Source organism: Trichomonas vaginalis, chromosome IV, assembly GCF_026262505.1.
Source record: "Trichomonas vaginalis G3 chromosome IV, whole genome shotgun sequence".
NCBI classification, from domain to species: Eukaryota; Parabasalia; order Trichomonadida; family Trichomonadidae; genus Trichomonas; species Trichomonas vaginalis.
In genome coordinates, this window is record NC_067206.1 from 25,668,550 (window position 1) to 25,683,880 (window position 15,331).

Sequence of the window (15,331 nt, forward strand, 5' to 3'; positions counted from 1 at the left end):
TTAGTGTCACCAATTTGAACTGCATTGTCTATGATATCGAAATATGAGCGAATCTGATGAATATGCTCTGCTGGAGTAAATTCGTTTAGCTGTTCGTTCTGCATGTATTTACTTCAGATAAAAATATCTATTTACTTCATTATTCTCACTCTTCTTCTTGGAATTCGTGGTGGAAGTTGTTTCTTGACATTTTCAATGAACTGTACATTCTCTTTTGTCTCAACTTCTTTCACTGGTGGGTCAGGGTTCTTTGACTCGGTTTGCTTTTCAATGAAATTCACGAACTTTGCAATAAGCTCTTGGTTCGTTATTGAAAGTACATCTGGCTTCTTTTCTTCTGGTTCTATTGACTTTTCAGTTTGAACAGAAGGTTTTATATGGGCTTCGTGGGCTTCACCCTCGGTGCCATGCACCTTAATGTTGTCGCTCTCTGCATTCGCTAATGGAACCTTTCTTTTTCTTACATATATTTTACCATCTTTACTCTGACTTACGTAATAGAAAGGATGTTGTATTCCTCTGGCGTCATTTAATATAATAGACTCTCGCTCTGATTTTGACAAGCTCATTTTACATCGGTTAAAGTTTTAATTTTGTTTTTTATCTGCAGTCAAATGACTCAGACAAGCCGTACGGACAAGACCCAAGGGGTCATAGATGTTGAAGCATTGAAGAAAGAAATTCGTGAGCAAATTTTATCCGAACTGAAGGAACAAAAACAAGAACAAAAGCCAGAGAGACCAAAGAGAAAACTTAGTGAAAAACAACTTGCTGCATTAGCTGCTGGAAGACAAAAGAACCCACGTTTGCTGGCGAAGAAAGCTAGAGAAGAAGCAAAAGCAAAGGAAGAACAAAAAGCTAAAGAAGCTGAAGTGAAGAAAGAGTAAATGGTTTATTTTTATCGGAACTAAATGTATAGACAAATACCTTTATCTGTTGCGTTCAGTAGTGAAAACCCTGACGTCAAAATAAAGGGGAACAGAGTAACGTTTAAGTTTCCAACAGACTGGATTGTGAACATAAATGAAGAAAAATATATTGGCATAACATCTATGTATATAACACGTGCTTTCAGAAAGGTTGACTTTATACTTCAAGTCGAGATAGAAAATGACGAACAGTCTTTAAGCGCCCAAAACATTCACATATACAAATACTTTAAAGACGATACAACATTGCAACAATGTATGATTTCATTTAATGAGATGTTCGAGAAAAAGTTTAACATTGAAGTACAAACTTTACAGCCTTTACGTGAGTTTCTTGCACAACTGAAAGAAGAAGGTAGTCAGCCACAACTTATAGACTTTCATTATGAATTTAATGAAAATGAAGATGGAACACATGACTGTCAGTTTGTTGTATTCTCACCATTCAATGAAGTCGCTAAAGAGAAAGAAAATCCATTACGTATAAGATTTCAAATCTCTGAACCCAATGAAGACTTCAAGAATGTTTTCAATTATGATGCAATGCTTCCGAGGAAAAATGAATTTTCAAAGATTGTAACACCTGGCATTTGGGATAGAAAGCAAGCTATATTATATTCAAACTTAAGTAAGGGAGTTGAAAATGAGTTCATTGGTCATACAAGAACTTCACCACTTCCTAACCCTAAATACTATAAATTAACTGGCTTCAATCGTGAGTTTTGGATAGACATGTTCTCCACTCATGACCATAAAGCACCTGTTTTGCTACCTCCAGACCATAAGGACTGTCTCTACATTGAAGCACAACTCTTAAACTCTACCATCGCAGTATTGTAAAATCTACGCTAGCTTTATTTTTATCACGAATGACCTCATTGCTGACAAAAATAAATGACCTCATTCATGACCTCATTCATGACCTCATTGCTGACCTCATTCATGACCTCATTGCTGACAAAAATAAATGACCTCAGAACTTCAACTTACGAATAAAGCTTGTTTTAGTCGTTATTGAGAAGTTAAACTTTTCAGCAAAGCAAGGACTAGGACTAAAGACTTACATAAGTCAAATCCAATCTCTTGACCATCATGAAGTGCTTTATATAACTTCATAACACTGAACTCAGAGTCTTTGTCATATGTTCCAACAGGTATGTGAATGTTCTTATCTTCATTGTAATAGCATTGTATAGCTTCAGGAAACATTTCATTTGCTGTTAAAGCAAGGACGTCTTGTTTGACACCTTTGCAACGTGCATGGAATGCAACTTCATTTAAATCGTTAGTGAGTAAGTCTATGTAGGTCTTCTTTCCACAAAATATTGACTTGTATGCTAAACTTTGTTTTCCAGGTGTTATTTCTGCGAAGTCAGAATGAAATTGACCAAGGTTCTTTCCTATAAGTTCGCGACCGTATCTCTTCTTAAACTCTGCTGCAAGCTTTGGTATGTCTTCATTGAAAATATGCATGCTATCACAGTCCTGGTAAAATATTTGAAGTCCCATATCCTCAGCAGTACAGAATACTTCACACATTATTCTCTTCGACATAGATAGAATATTAACACCAAGTGGACAGAAGTTAAAGTGTCTGCAAATGCTTTTCGTTAGCTTGAAAATAGTTTTATCTGAACCATCCAAACCTTCGAACTTCACTATATGGTTGTAGTTTCTGATGGCATATCTTATAGCATCTTTGTCATTTACTATGGTTATTTTTGACTCAATAGGAGATAGAATAGTTTTGCCATAAATACTGTTCAGAATGAGCTTTATATTTTCTTGCAAAGGATTTCCTTCTTTCTTATACTTTAACCTTAACTCAAACAACTTCTTTACTTCATCTCTTATTCTAATATCTCTGTTTCCATCGTAATAGTATCCTTGCAACACTTCACATTTGACACCTTGATATTTTATGAGGTCTTGTAATGTTATATGGTCAACATACATTAAACAGCAAGTGTTTGAACTTCTGGGAACGTTAAGTTCTGGATTTAGTTCAGGGTCACAAACTATTAAAGGAAAGTGTCTATGTATTCCAATCTCTGTTATCTTAATGAGAACAAAGAAGCCAGACATAAACTTTTCACCAATGGGTTCCTTTTGGTCGTCATCAAATAAATGTCTCATGAGATACTCTGTGCTTAACATCTCATCCTTCAATACTTTTGGAATTCCTTCTAAAGTATAAAGTCTTGCAATTGCTGATGGATATAATGAAACAGCGTCGAAGTCAGCAATGAGTTTCTTTTTGCTCTTTTGTTTAATGTTATCTGACAACATACATCTTCCACCTTGAATGCATCTCGAAATAAATTCTCTTGGTTTATTTGAAAGGTCATAAAGATTTCCATTCGGGAAGTATACTCTGTTCTCAAACAATTTGTTAGCAATAGAACAAATACTAACGTAGTCATAAACGTTTAAACCAAACTCTTTCAATAAGTCATTGCGGAACTTTACAAAACCTTCTCTTAAAATTCTTACATCTTGTTTGCAGTAAAATGTGCTATATTTTTCTAAGTCGAAGTGGTTTTCATCTATTCTGCAACCTTTGATGGAATCTATGTTTTTCATGAATGTATCTGCATCCCGGATAAACTTACACGCTTCAGAAATGACACCAGTTCTGTTGTCATTTGCTAACAAAGTACTGCTGTAGTAGTTATATGGAAATACTTCTTTCGGTCCTGTTTGTAAGTTAAACATAGCAGGAAATAGTTTAAGCTTCTTATTTATAACACTGTAAGAGTCTTTTATAATAATTGCCCGTCCTTTATATAAACCAGTTATTTGCATTGTTCGTGAACCTTTAATGATGGGAGTTCCTTTCACTTCTGTCATGTGTCTTAAGATGAAGTTTATATCATAACTGAGGTTATGGAAATATATTAAACTCTTGTCAGGAAGTCGTTCCAAAAATTCTGTTGCACAGTTTTGACCCCATATGCTTTCACTCACTGAACCATCTTCACTGTCATAACAGATGTTAAAAGCTTTATGAAAGCCATCCGTACTACACTCAAAGTCAGCAAAGAAAACATGCTCAGGAATGAACTTGCACTTATTTTTATTTACTTCTTTTGACTCTGCTTTCTTCTTCAGTTGTACACAATACTTTGGAGCATATGTCAAATCTTTAAATGGTGCAAGGTTCTGTTTATATAAGTCAGTCGTATATGTGAAAAGTTCTCCATAAGAAATAGGTTCGAAATATTTGCACTACCACAATGTTTTCATAACATCCCATAGCGGTGTAGTTCTATCCATGCGAACTACATATTTATCTTCTCTCTTTGTATAAATCTTCATCTGTTTCTCAATGTTCATTCCACCACACTCCTTCAAGATTTCTATATAGTTGCGAATGAAATATGTTGTCATTGGAAGTCTTTCATTTAGCATGTAGTGGTCTTCAACAAGAAGTAAGTCAATAGTTCGAACAGTTTTACATTCTTTTGGTATGTATCTCTTTATTTCATTATGTCTTGAGTCATTGAAATAACCAATGGTAATATTAAATGCTATACCAGTTGCGTCAGAAATTTCTTGTACTTTACTTTGAGGAAAGTCTCTAACACGAATGACTTCTCTCATGTGGTCAATAGTTTCTTCATTTACTCCAGCCTGAATGCAAGCATAAACGAAACAATTGTCTTCTGTCATAAGTGTTGCAGTTCTTTTGTTCAGTTCATTGAAGATTTGGTAGCGTTCAAGATTTATAGGTAATGTGCAAAGATACTTCCAGAACTGACCGCTTCTCTTCTTATAAAACTTCTTTTCACCAAGGATTTCATTCCAGAAGTCATCTATATCTTGTTTATCTCCTGTTTGTTTAAGTCTGTTCAATAATCTTTTCTGTCTTTCTGTCAGTGTGCTTTCATCTCTATATGGTCGCTTCTGTGGCTTTCCTTTCTTTACATCTGACATCGTTAAGCCTTCATATTCTGTTAAATCATACATCTTTATTTCAGTAAGATTCTTTATGTTTGTCAAGAAGAAGTCATAGTGCATTTCAACAATACCTGCAGCATTTGCTTCTATCTCTGATATAAAGTTCTCCTTCAAGAGCTGATGTAGTAATGTTCCAATATTATTGAGGTTTAACGTAGAACATTCATACTTTCCACCAAGTTTATAACATACCATCCATCTCTGTTGTGAGTTTATTTTAATCTTCTCTAAGAGTCTCATGAAAACCTTACCGAAATGTTTGTGTAAGTAGTCTCTGTTTGGTTCATCTAAAGCTTCGATGTTAAAGTCAATGAGTCTATTGCCTGACTTCACATTTCTCTTCCTATTCTCTTCATCTTTCTTTAACCATCTCTCACCTTCTTTTGGTTTGTCGTCAATGGAACGAATGACATTATTAGCTTTGCGAACTTGTTCTATAGCACTTTTAAACATCTCTCTTCTCTGTTGTTTCAGTGTGTCGTCTCTCTTTCGTGTTTCACCAACGTTTGCATTTGTTATGTCAAACATCTCTTGACGAACATCATGCGAAAGAGCTTTACGAGTATGACCAACGTTCGCATTTGTTATGTCAAACATTTCTCTTCTTACTTCATGTGGTACTGAACGTCTATGATATAAGTCAATAGCAACGTCATTTAAAGGAAAAGTTCTTGCATGGACTTCGTCCTCACCGCGTTGCGGCTTTATGAACTCATGAATTCTATCATAAGTTATTTCACCATTGTAGTCTTTAATGAAGTCGGCGAGTGCTTTTTTGTTTGTCGCGTAATGTTTTGCAACATCTATGTTAGCTTCTGTAAGAAGTTGTTTTATTTCCGAGTGTTCTAACTTAGACAACTTCCGATACATCTTTAGTAGGAAATAAAAAAATATTTTTTTGAAAAAATTAGATTAGATTTTTTTAAGTTATTTTTCAAAATAATTTAATATTTTTATTTTAATGAAACACATGCAAGATTGCAAGTTCTTTTCATACAATGCTCTTGCTAATGCCATCAAGAATGAGTTCAGTAATGCTTCAAATGTTAATGTTATCTTTAACAAGAAGTTTGTGAAAGAATCTAAGTTTGGTCAGTATGTCAGACCATTAGCTATCGTCATTGACCGCAAACGTTATACTTCACAAGAGTTAGCAGTAGTTTTGAAACAAAAGAGTTTCTTCGTGAATGTCAAAGATACTCATTATACTGTCATAAAGAACTCTAACGTTGACTTCTTCAGTATTGCTATGAATCTTTCCGAACAGAAAGAATATAAGAAAGGTGAAACAAATGTGAAATATTATCCTTCATCTCTGAAGACAATAACGAACAAAGATGTCATACAAAAGTTCTTACCAAAGGTTGAAGAAGCTTCTATTGACATTGACGAAGGAAGTGAAATGGTTGAAGAAATAGACCCTGAAGTTATTTAAGCAAAAATATATTTTTGAATAACTGAAAGTGTCACCACGTCACCATGTGCTACCAGGTTAATTAACTTCTTTTAAAAATGATGACAACATGACATTTTGACAACAGTCCAGGAAATAAATTTTATCGTTAATGTTTACGTTAATGTTTTTCATTAAATTTTGACAAAGTGCAAATCTTCACTTCGTCAAAAAGTTAATGTTTTTCATTGAAATCGGTAAGTTTTCATTAAATTTTGACAAAGTGCAAATCTTCACTTCGTCAAAAAGTTAATGTTTTTCATTGAAATCGGTAAGTTTTCATTAAATTTTGACAAAGTGCAAATCTTCACTTCGTCAAAAAGTTAATGTTTTTCATTGAAATCGGTAAGTTTTCATTAAATTTTGACAAAGTGCAAATCTTCACTTCGTCAAAAAGTTAATGTTTTTCATTGAAATCGGTAAGTTTTCATTAAATTTTGACAAAGTGCAAATCTTCACTTCGTCAAAAAGTTAATGTTTTTCATTGAAATCGGTAAGTTTTCATTAAATTTTGACAAAGTGCAAATCTTCACTTCGTCAAAAAGTTAATGTTTTTCATTGAAATCGGTAAGTTTTCATTCTTCCTCTTGAAGTTGTCGAAATATTCTGTTATCTTTTCTTTCAGTAATGTTAAGTCTTCTTTGAATGTAAGTATTGTGCAACCTTTGATGTCATAGTGTGTTTGAGGAAGAGTATTTTTGACAATTTCCTTTATTTGCTCATTCGGTGTCATTGAGATCGGTAAGTTTTCACGATAGAACCAGTTTCTGTCAGATTTATATATCTTAGCTAAGTCATAAAAGCTCTTGTTGTTTCTTCTCACTAAATGCAACATAACCATATCTCTATCTTCTTCTTTCTCCAACTCTTCAGCGTAAATCATATACTTATAGTTCTTTTCCTTTCCTTTTGGTACTGAACGTGGTATTCTTTTCTGTATGCTTTTGTCTTTGGATTCAATGACTTCATCTTTTGCTTGAAGTTTCTTTTCCATATCTTCACGTTCTGCTTTATATAGTTCATCTAACATCATGAAAATATAACAAGCATAACGAGGTGAACCCACATTGCTACAGCATTTACTAAAAGTCTATGAACATAATAACCTTTCAAACAAGGAGCCAAATTCTTGCGATTTTCGAATGGAATCTCTTCCCTCGGTTTTCCGAGGGAAGCAATCATATGAGGAAATTCTTCTAAAAGTTCTTTTGTCTGTTGGTTTTCAAACCAATGATATGCTTGCTTTGTAGAACGAAGAGCATTCATTATACTTTGCATTTGGTACATGTCATCTTTGACCGAACGAATGAGGCGAAGTTGTTTGTTATATTGTATGTATTCGTATTCTTCATTAATGGCTTCATGAACGATAGCAGTTGTTGTGTTCTCTAATGTTGACATTACTGTCTTTACATACAAAATAAAAAAATAAATAAAAATAAAACTAACTTTATTTTTTCTGACTTTCACAAAAGACCAAAAATAAACGCTTTACATGTATTTTTCAGCAACTTCGTCAAATAATTTTATAGCTTTATCTATCTCATCTACTTCAAACGTTTCTTTACCTTTCATGGGAGCACCATACCTTTTCTCAAAAACTTCAAGCAGTTCTGTTTCAGCAGCTCTCATATCATTAACGAACACAACCTTGACTCTATTGACTGTACTGTCATATCTTTGAGTTATATTATATGTTCTTCCTATCTTATATCTCTTTGTATTGAAGTCCTTCGGTTTCTGAACGATGTAAAGTAAGCCTTCACTGCAACGTTCCGTATCGAATGAACCATAAGTTATGAAGTTATATCCAACAACTGGGTCAATCCATAACAAAACTATTGGTATAAGACTTTTGTCAATGAGATATGCTGTAGTTCCATAGAATCTTACTGATATCATAAGCTCAGGATTTCTTGTCAAAATTTTCTGAGTTGAAGCATTTCTAACCCAGTGGTTTGTTTTCTTTTCAGATGGAGATATAATGTCTGACAAAGAATATTTGTTGTATTTCTTTGAGTATCTTACGTTTAAATCACCTATTCTAACCACTTTGGTGTCATTGTCAATCTTTCTAACTGTTTCAAACTCAATGTTTGACATTACTGTTCTTACATACAAAATAAAAAAATAAATAAAAATAAAACTAACTTTATTTTTCTAACTAATGAAATTCATTATTTTTGTTGCTGAATTCAATAAAAATATATTTTAGGTGAAGAGGTGAGATTTCACCTGTTTTCTCACCTAATTTTTCACCCCAGTTATTTTATAAGTGTTTTACATGGTAAACGTTATTTTTTAAATTTTGTGAAAACTCAACGGTTTGACACATGCCCTAAAAATTATTTTACTCAGAATTTTGTTGCTGAATTCAATAAAAATATATTTTAGGTGAAGAGGTGAGATTTCACCTGTTTTCTCACCTAATTTTTCACCCCAGTTATTTTATAAGCGTTTTACATGAATTGTACGATGTATATTTGAAATTCTAAACAATTTCGTAGCTTCTATTTCTTCTGTCAGTATGTCAAAAGTTTTAACAATGCCGAAAGTTTCTTTATACTTCTTCTTGACATCAGATAATAGGAAATCGTCAGCTGTTGGATAGTTTTTGTTCAGAAATGCTAACATGTCCATTTTATCTTCTGCTGGTTTCTCTACTTCTTTCTTTAAGTCAGCATAGTCGTTTCGCATACGTTCTATCTCTTTGACGGAGTAGTTATATTTCCTCATTGCTGCTTTACATTTTGAACATTGCGGATTCATTTTTGCGTTATACATTGAAATAAAACCAGCTAAAACAACTAAAGCGTCAATTGCTCTCTTCATCTCAAACATAGCGGGTCTTATTTGTTCGTTCCATACTTTGCCTCTTCTATCTTTATCTCTTATTTCCCAAACACATTTTGCAACTAATGAAACAAAGTTATCGTATGTCTTAAATTCTTCGGATTTGTAAAGGTCAGAAATATTTTTATAAACCATGTCGCAATCTTTGTCCATAACTTTATGGTTGCAATGAAAACCAAGGAATTCATAGTTTACTTTACGTATGAACTTCTTTATTTCTACTGAGTCAGTTGGTTTCACTTCTATTTCATCGAATTCAGGAATAGTTAGTTTTTGCTGCTGAATTTCAGGCAATTTGGGTAAATGGTCAATAATGTCCTGCATGTCATAAAGATACTGTTCATTTGTTTCATCTTTCGCACTACAGTCTAAATTACTTGTTAAAAGTTCTTGCTTAATTCTTTGTATTTCTGTCTCAAAAGTATATGAAGAAGGAATAAAGCTTTTCATCTCTACTAACATAGATGTAGGATTCATGACTAGCGAGTTTGGTGCTGTAGTTGTTTGAATTGTTGTTGTGCCGATTGTTGAAATCATATCTTTTATACAAAATAAAAAAATAAATAAAAATAAAACTAACTTTATTTTTTCTATCTTAAGGAAATTCATGAAAATTCACGAGAAAGCAAAAGCAATCTGAGCCGCTAAGCGGTGAGGGTGAAAAAACAGGTGAGAAAGGAGGTGAGAAAACAGGTGAAAAAGGAGGTGAAAAAACAGGTGAGAAAACAGGTGAAATCTCACCTCTTCACCTAAAATATATTTTTGTCTGATTTACATCTAATGAAAAAGTTTAGAAGAATTTTCTTATTCTTTCTGGTATATTTTTGTCTTTCCAGTACTCCCGCTCTAATGGTCCCAGATGTGTTGGCTTTGACTCTCTCAAGTTCTTAGATGGTATAACATCTTCAACGCCGCCTTCATATCTTACTTTATAAGTGTCATCGTTTATGTTATAGTCAAGTATTTCAATAACCACTCCTCGCTTTGCTTCGTCAATGGTTTCAGCAAGTTTGCCATTACTACTTTCAACTAATTTATGTCGAGGATAAAATGCAATGGAGTCGTCAGCAGCTTTTATAAGATATCCATTACCTTGCGTAGAGTCTACGATATAATAGTTTCGACTTAACATTAAACGTTTCTTTGTCAACGGTTTGTCGTCAAGAACTACACGAACTTTTGTACCAGGAATGAGGGTAAATTGTGTTGAATTTCTGATATTTTGTGTTTGGCTTCGTTTCTTTTGTATATACTTTTCTTCTTGTTGTTGTGTCATTGAATTTGGTGTATGTCCTGTTGTAGAGTGTGTTGAGGAATTATATACTTCGAGAAAATGTTTCATTGTTTCTTCGGTAAAGTCTCGCTCTTGATTTAAATCTCTGAGCGTTCTTATGAAGCGATTAATGATGCCGAGTATGTTATGGTTATGGTCTTCAGTAGTGTAGTGAGTTATGTTATGCTTAATGAGAAATTCTGTGATTTCGTTGCTGAGGTATGCACTGTCTTGGTCTGATGTTAAAGTACTTGGGCTATGTTCTGCTACAAACTTTTGTAAAACTCTTAACACTTCACGAGTTCCTTTATTTTTCATTATATACGCAAAAGCTTTGCGAGTGTTAACATTTATGAAGATGAGGAATGGTTTATGTCCTCCTTTTCTGCTTTGAATGAGAGTGTCAAATTGGTATGCGTCAGGAGTGTTGGAGTAAATTGGTAAAAAGTAGTCGTAAGGATTTATTTTTGTTTGATGTACAACATTTTTGTTAAAGAACCTTTTCACTTCAGCTCTGTTAGTAAATCCCGAACTCTTTGCAGCTTCATTGAATTTCTTAAAAGACCTCCATGGATGTTGTTCGAATACTTCTTTCAAGCTCATTTATGTAAAGTTAAAGATTTCATTGAACGCGGTAAGCCTAAACCCTTTGGGTCAAGTCTCAAGCGAGTTCATTGAACTCGGTACCATGCGAATACAGTCACAAATGGTGGCATATAATCTGCACCCGAGCCTGTTGGATTTGTTGTGAAAGTGTGTGAATGATTTCCTCCTGGTTCAGTTGGTCAAAAAGTCTTTTTTGCCGAATGGTTATAATCTGGAGATAAAACGTCATTGCCAGCATAATATTCTGAGTTGTATAATGGATGGTCTCTTAATGAGTGACTATGGTCACCAGAAAAGTTTGTAGTTCCTGTATGAGTGTGCGGTGGAAGGTTTGCTTCTTTAATTTTCTTCGAACCACCTGTTTGCTTTGAAGAGTTCGCACAATAGAGGAATTTATCTACAATCTGTTCCCACGTACCAAAACCCAGAACTGTTTCTGGATTTGTTGAGTTCATTGACGTATAAATAGAGCCTATAGGATATATAGCTTGCAATATTTCAGTCTTTAATGTTTGAAGCTCTGTTTTGTCTGCTTTCTTATCATATAAATCTTGAGCAGTGAATTTAACTTTATTTTCATCATCCATGACATAAACATTTTTACAGCTAATTTTTTTCTTCGTTGTTATGTTTTCATTCGATGTTAAACCTTGTGGAAAGTTAGGAGGATTATAATATAATGCATCCCCATCAGTTCCGCCAACCGTTCCTTCAATACTTTCTATAGCAACAGTTGAGAAGAAGTTATGTGTATGGTTCTTATCTGCTTTTTTATCTAACATTGCTGGTAGTTCATGTGCTTCAAAGTTTCTGACATGACCTTCAATGTTCATACATTTACTATTTAAGGAGTTTAGTGTATCTTTTACGCTTGTACTTGGATTCTCTAAAGGTGCACTTGAACCAAGGGTATAGTTCAATATTATGTCGTCTGCTCTAACAGTAGTGAAGGATTTATGTGTATGGTTCTTGTCGGCTTTACTGTCTAATGTAGCTTGAAGTTCATTTATATCGGAGATGTTGTGTTTATGAGATTTCAAAACTTTGTTCATTGCTTCGAGTTCAACTTTGTCAGCTTTACTTTTAATAGCATCTTCAAACGTTATTTTTGACTTAACTCTCAAAGTAAATCTTGGTTCAACTAATACACCTTTAACAGAGAAAGTAGAGGCATAAATTTCATCGTTATAACTAAATGCTTCTTGTGCTTTACCTGTGTCATACTGTACAGTACAGCTTATGTCATAACCTTTAGCACGAATGTATTTATATCTTCTTTCATTGGGGTCTTCCGTCTTCACTTCATCACTTCGTGTTAAATATCCATGGTAGTCCGTTATAATCTGTTCGTCTGAAGTTATATAATGAACGTGGTTCTTGACTTTATCACTCAGAGCTAAAAGCTCATTTTTGTCTGCTTTTTCGGCTAATTTCTCATTAACATCATTCACTTCTAATTCAACTCTTCCGCCAGAACTCTTATTATCATTAATCTTTTTCATTAATTCGGTAATTACGTCATAAAGACTATATTCTGTTTTCGGTTTTGTAAATAATGAGTCAAAATTTCTTTTCATCATTACATCGCTGACATTAATGATATCACCAATTCCTTTTTCATTTATTCTCTTCATTAATTCTGCAATAATGACGAATATATAATCTGTTAATTTATTCTCTTCATCGAGGGTTATAGAATGTTTTGAAATTGAATCATTAACTCCTCTAAATAAATCAATAACTTCAGGATACACGTTTTTAATGTCTCGAATAACCCGACCAGTATCCTGTTGTTCATGTTCTTCGTTCCCGTCGTTACGTGGTTTTATATCTCTAACCATCATCAACGCAGCCATAACCGGAGGGTTTGTTGCTACCTGTTCGAAAATCTGACCGTTATGTATGGTATATCTAAATAATTTCTTTGTGTTTGTTAAAACATTTGAAACAAGTCTTTTAAAACCATCTACAAAATTTCCTGTTTCACCTAATGTTCTTGCAGCATTTACAAGCTCACCCATTCCCGCTTTTGACCCCAAAAACGTCCATATTGCATTTATTTCACTCTGTATAGTTGTCCATTCAGCGAAACTAACACCCGCATTCGCTAAGCTGAAAATGAAATTCAGTGGATCGAACTTAATTCCACCTTCTTTTTCAATTTCAACGAACTCACTAACATGAGATTTTAAATATTCTTTCGTTAAAATTGTTTTCCCCGATGTTATGTCATTAACGAAACTATCACCGTCAAAAGTTAACGAATTCAATTTCGTCGTTGATGCTTTTATTTCATACACCGCTTTATCTATAGTTTTTGGCTCACCTTCTTTAGAAGTGTATGAAACATTAATGAATGAATTATATGTATTCATGAATGAGTTAAAATCAATGATTTTCATTAATGACGCCTTTAATGATTCATTTACTGTCGAATCCCTTAAAGCAATTAATGAACTGTCATTTATGAAAGGTACACTGCAAACCGTCGAGTTTGGATCAAATGCTGTAGTTGGTGCAGGAATATTAATGATATAAGTCATTAAATCATTAAGTGACGTAAATAATGTTGTTGTTTTTGATTTAATTTCTTTAGCATCTGTTATATACGGTAATTTTATTTCTGTAGTTTCTGAATTAAAGATATTCGCTAAAATGTTTTGTAAACTGTTTTGAACAGCTGTGTAAACCGTTGAATCCGGAACTCTTACGATTTCACCGTCCTTAATAAAAGGCATTGCACATGGTGTAGTGCTTGGGTCAAATCTTTCGGGATTATAATTCAACATATATTCTAATGCTTCATGAACAGACTTATATACTGTTGTGTCGTTCTTCATGACAACTTCACCATTTACAATGAATGGCATAGTACATGGAGTTAAAATAGGGTCAAACTTTTCATAGTCCTTCCATGTTATGTATTTCTCGGTATTTCCATCACTGATAACAATATATTTGTCAGTAAGTGTGAGAGAGTATTGACCAAAATATAAACGTTTAGCTCTGTCAGCTTCATACGCATATGCAGCTATACTCATATTTTAATGAGAATAAAATGTTGTTCTATTTACAAAGTACAGACCCGAACGAATACGGAACAGTAAAACTACAAACAAACTTAGGTCTACAGAATGAGCCACTTGCATTCAGAATGGTTGACTTTAATACTATTGCTTCATTCGTTATAACTGACGAAACAGATTTCATGGAGCTTGAAATAGATGGAAAGAAGCATGAAATAAGATTTCACAATAATGTAGAATATAAGATGGAAACATTAGCTGGAGTGTTAAATGCTCTCATAAATACTACAATAAACAAGGATAACGAAGAAAACTTAATGAATGTTAAACTTATTGCAGGAGTTTTGAAGTTCAGTTATGCGAAGGAGTTTAAGTTAACACGAATGAGTCATAGAGTACAACTTCTTTTGGGTGCATACCATATGACATTTCCTTTGAAAAGTGTTGACAAAACGATTGAGATGAAATCTGTTCCATACGTATGTTATGGTAATTGTTTGTACATTGAGTCAAAAATAGCTAATGTCACAGGTATTTCAGGAGTTAATAGTAAAGGTTCAGTAGAATATAAATCCTTCTGTTATGCAGTCAATTCAATGTTCATTCCAAACGTTCCTGTCATAGCAACTCATTTAGGTAAATGGGTTCGCATTAGTCCTCATAATTTGAAAGACATGCAATTCAGACTTGTTGACTTTCAAGGAGAGCCTGTAGAACTGAAGGCACCAGTGCGAATGACTGTTGAAGTTGACTTTTTAGAAAATATTAAATGCAACAGCTTACAAGAGAACTCAGAGCTAAAAATATAAAGTATGAATGTTATGTATTAGGGCATGAACTTTGGTTGTTGCTGTTTGATGAAACAAATGAGTTAGTTATGTCAGTCAAGAGAACAGAAAAATATTGTGTTAGTGAAAACTGCACCAAGTCAATAAGATTAGGTTTGCATTATGAAGATGAGTTCGATACTGTTGAAGAAGTTTTGGATAGATATTACAAATTGCTTTAATTTACTAAAACATATTTCAAACAAAGCTTATAGTCAGTAGATAGTTTTATACTCGTTCGAATATTTATACTTAAACTCAACTCCTGTAGTTCCTGGTGTTTCAATGATGCGGATGTTACCTATTTTCATGAATAGTGGAGTTTGACCACAGCATTCGATTTCAGGGTCGAGATAGTCAATGACACATTGTTTCCCTGTTATTCGTGATATAACATTTTCAAG

The 15,331-nt window shown here is 33.6% G+C and overlaps 11 protein-coding genes and 1 pseudogene across 12 annotated transcripts, besides 1 other annotated feature; 4 read left to right on the forward strand and 8 right to left on the reverse strand.

Moving 5' to 3' along the window:
* Positions 1-15,331: part of a mobile genetic element that runs on past both edges of the window.
* On the reverse strand, positions 132-569 carry TVAGG3_0167710 (uncharacterized protein; the record flags this gene model as incomplete). Its single annotated transcript, XM_051225177.1, has 1 exon — positions 132-569. One exon carries the CDS (start codon positions 567-569, stop codon positions 132-134), a length of 438 nt encoding a protein of 145 aa, XP_051110163.1.
* TVAGG3_0167720 (uncharacterized protein) lies at positions 615-887 on the forward strand (the record flags this gene model as incomplete). Its single annotated transcript, XM_051225178.1, has 1 exon — positions 615-887. One exon carries the CDS (start codon positions 615-617, stop codon positions 885-887), a length of 273 nt encoding a protein of 90 aa, XP_051110164.1.
* Positions 912-1,769, forward strand: TVAGG3_0167730 (uncharacterized protein; the record flags this gene model as incomplete). Its single annotated transcript, XM_001319589.2, has 1 exon — positions 912-1,769. One exon carries the CDS (start codon positions 912-914, stop codon positions 1,767-1,769), a length of 858 nt encoding a protein of 285 aa, XP_001319624.2.
* Positions 1,903-3,779, reverse strand: TVAGG3_0167740 (annotated as a pseudogene). Its single transcript has one exon. A coding segment is annotated over exon 1 (1,877 nt).
* On the reverse strand, positions 4,158-4,601 carry TVAGG3_0167750 (organellar and viral DNA polymerase type B; the record flags this gene model as incomplete). Its single annotated transcript, XM_051225179.1, has 1 exon — positions 4,158-4,601. The coding sequence occupies one exon, from the start codon at positions 4,599-4,601 to the stop codon at positions 4,158-4,160; it is 444 nt and encodes a 147-aa protein (XP_051110165.1).
* On the reverse strand, positions 4,919-5,759 carry TVAGG3_0167760 (organellar and viral DNA polymerase type B; the record flags this gene model as incomplete). Its single annotated transcript, XM_051225180.1, has 1 exon — positions 4,919-5,759. A coding segment is annotated over one exon (841 nt), but the record flags the coding sequence as incomplete, so codon positions are not given.
* TVAGG3_0167770 (uncharacterized protein) lies at positions 5,851-6,324 on the forward strand (the record flags this gene model as incomplete). The annotated part of the gene is made up of 1 exon (XM_051225181.1): positions 5,851-6,324. The coding sequence occupies one exon, from the start codon at positions 5,851-5,853 to the stop codon at positions 6,322-6,324; it is 474 nt and encodes a 157-aa protein (XP_051110167.1).
* On the reverse strand, positions 6,918-7,372 carry TVAGG3_0167780 (uncharacterized protein; the record flags this gene model as incomplete). Its single annotated transcript, XM_051225182.1, has 1 exon — positions 6,918-7,372. A coding segment is annotated over one exon (455 nt), but the record flags the coding sequence as incomplete, so codon positions are not given.
* Positions 7,372-7,743, reverse strand: TVAGG3_0167790 (KilA, N-terminal/APSES-type HTH, DNA-binding family; the record flags this gene model as incomplete). The annotated part of the gene is made up of 1 exon (XM_051225183.1): positions 7,372-7,743. One exon carries the CDS (start codon positions 7,741-7,743, stop codon positions 7,372-7,374), a length of 372 nt encoding a protein of 123 aa, XP_051110169.1.
* TVAGG3_0167800 (organellar and viral DNA polymerase type B) lies at positions 7,834-8,445 on the reverse strand (the record flags this gene model as incomplete). Its single annotated transcript, XM_051225184.1, has 1 exon — positions 7,834-8,445. The coding sequence occupies one exon, from the start codon at positions 8,443-8,445 to the stop codon at positions 7,834-7,836; it is 612 nt and encodes a 203-aa protein (XP_051110170.1).
* Positions 11,254-11,529, reverse strand: TVAGG3_0167810 (keratin-associated protein family; the record flags this gene model as incomplete). Its single annotated transcript, XM_051225185.1, has 1 exon — positions 11,254-11,529. The coding sequence occupies one exon, from the start codon at positions 11,527-11,529 to the stop codon at positions 11,254-11,256; it is 276 nt and encodes a 91-aa protein (XP_051110171.1).
* On the forward strand, positions 14,418-14,909 carry TVAGG3_0167820 (uncharacterized protein; the record flags this gene model as incomplete). Its single annotated transcript, XM_051225186.1, has 1 exon — positions 14,418-14,909. The coding sequence occupies one exon, from the start codon at positions 14,418-14,420 to the stop codon at positions 14,907-14,909; it is 492 nt and encodes a 163-aa protein (XP_051110172.1).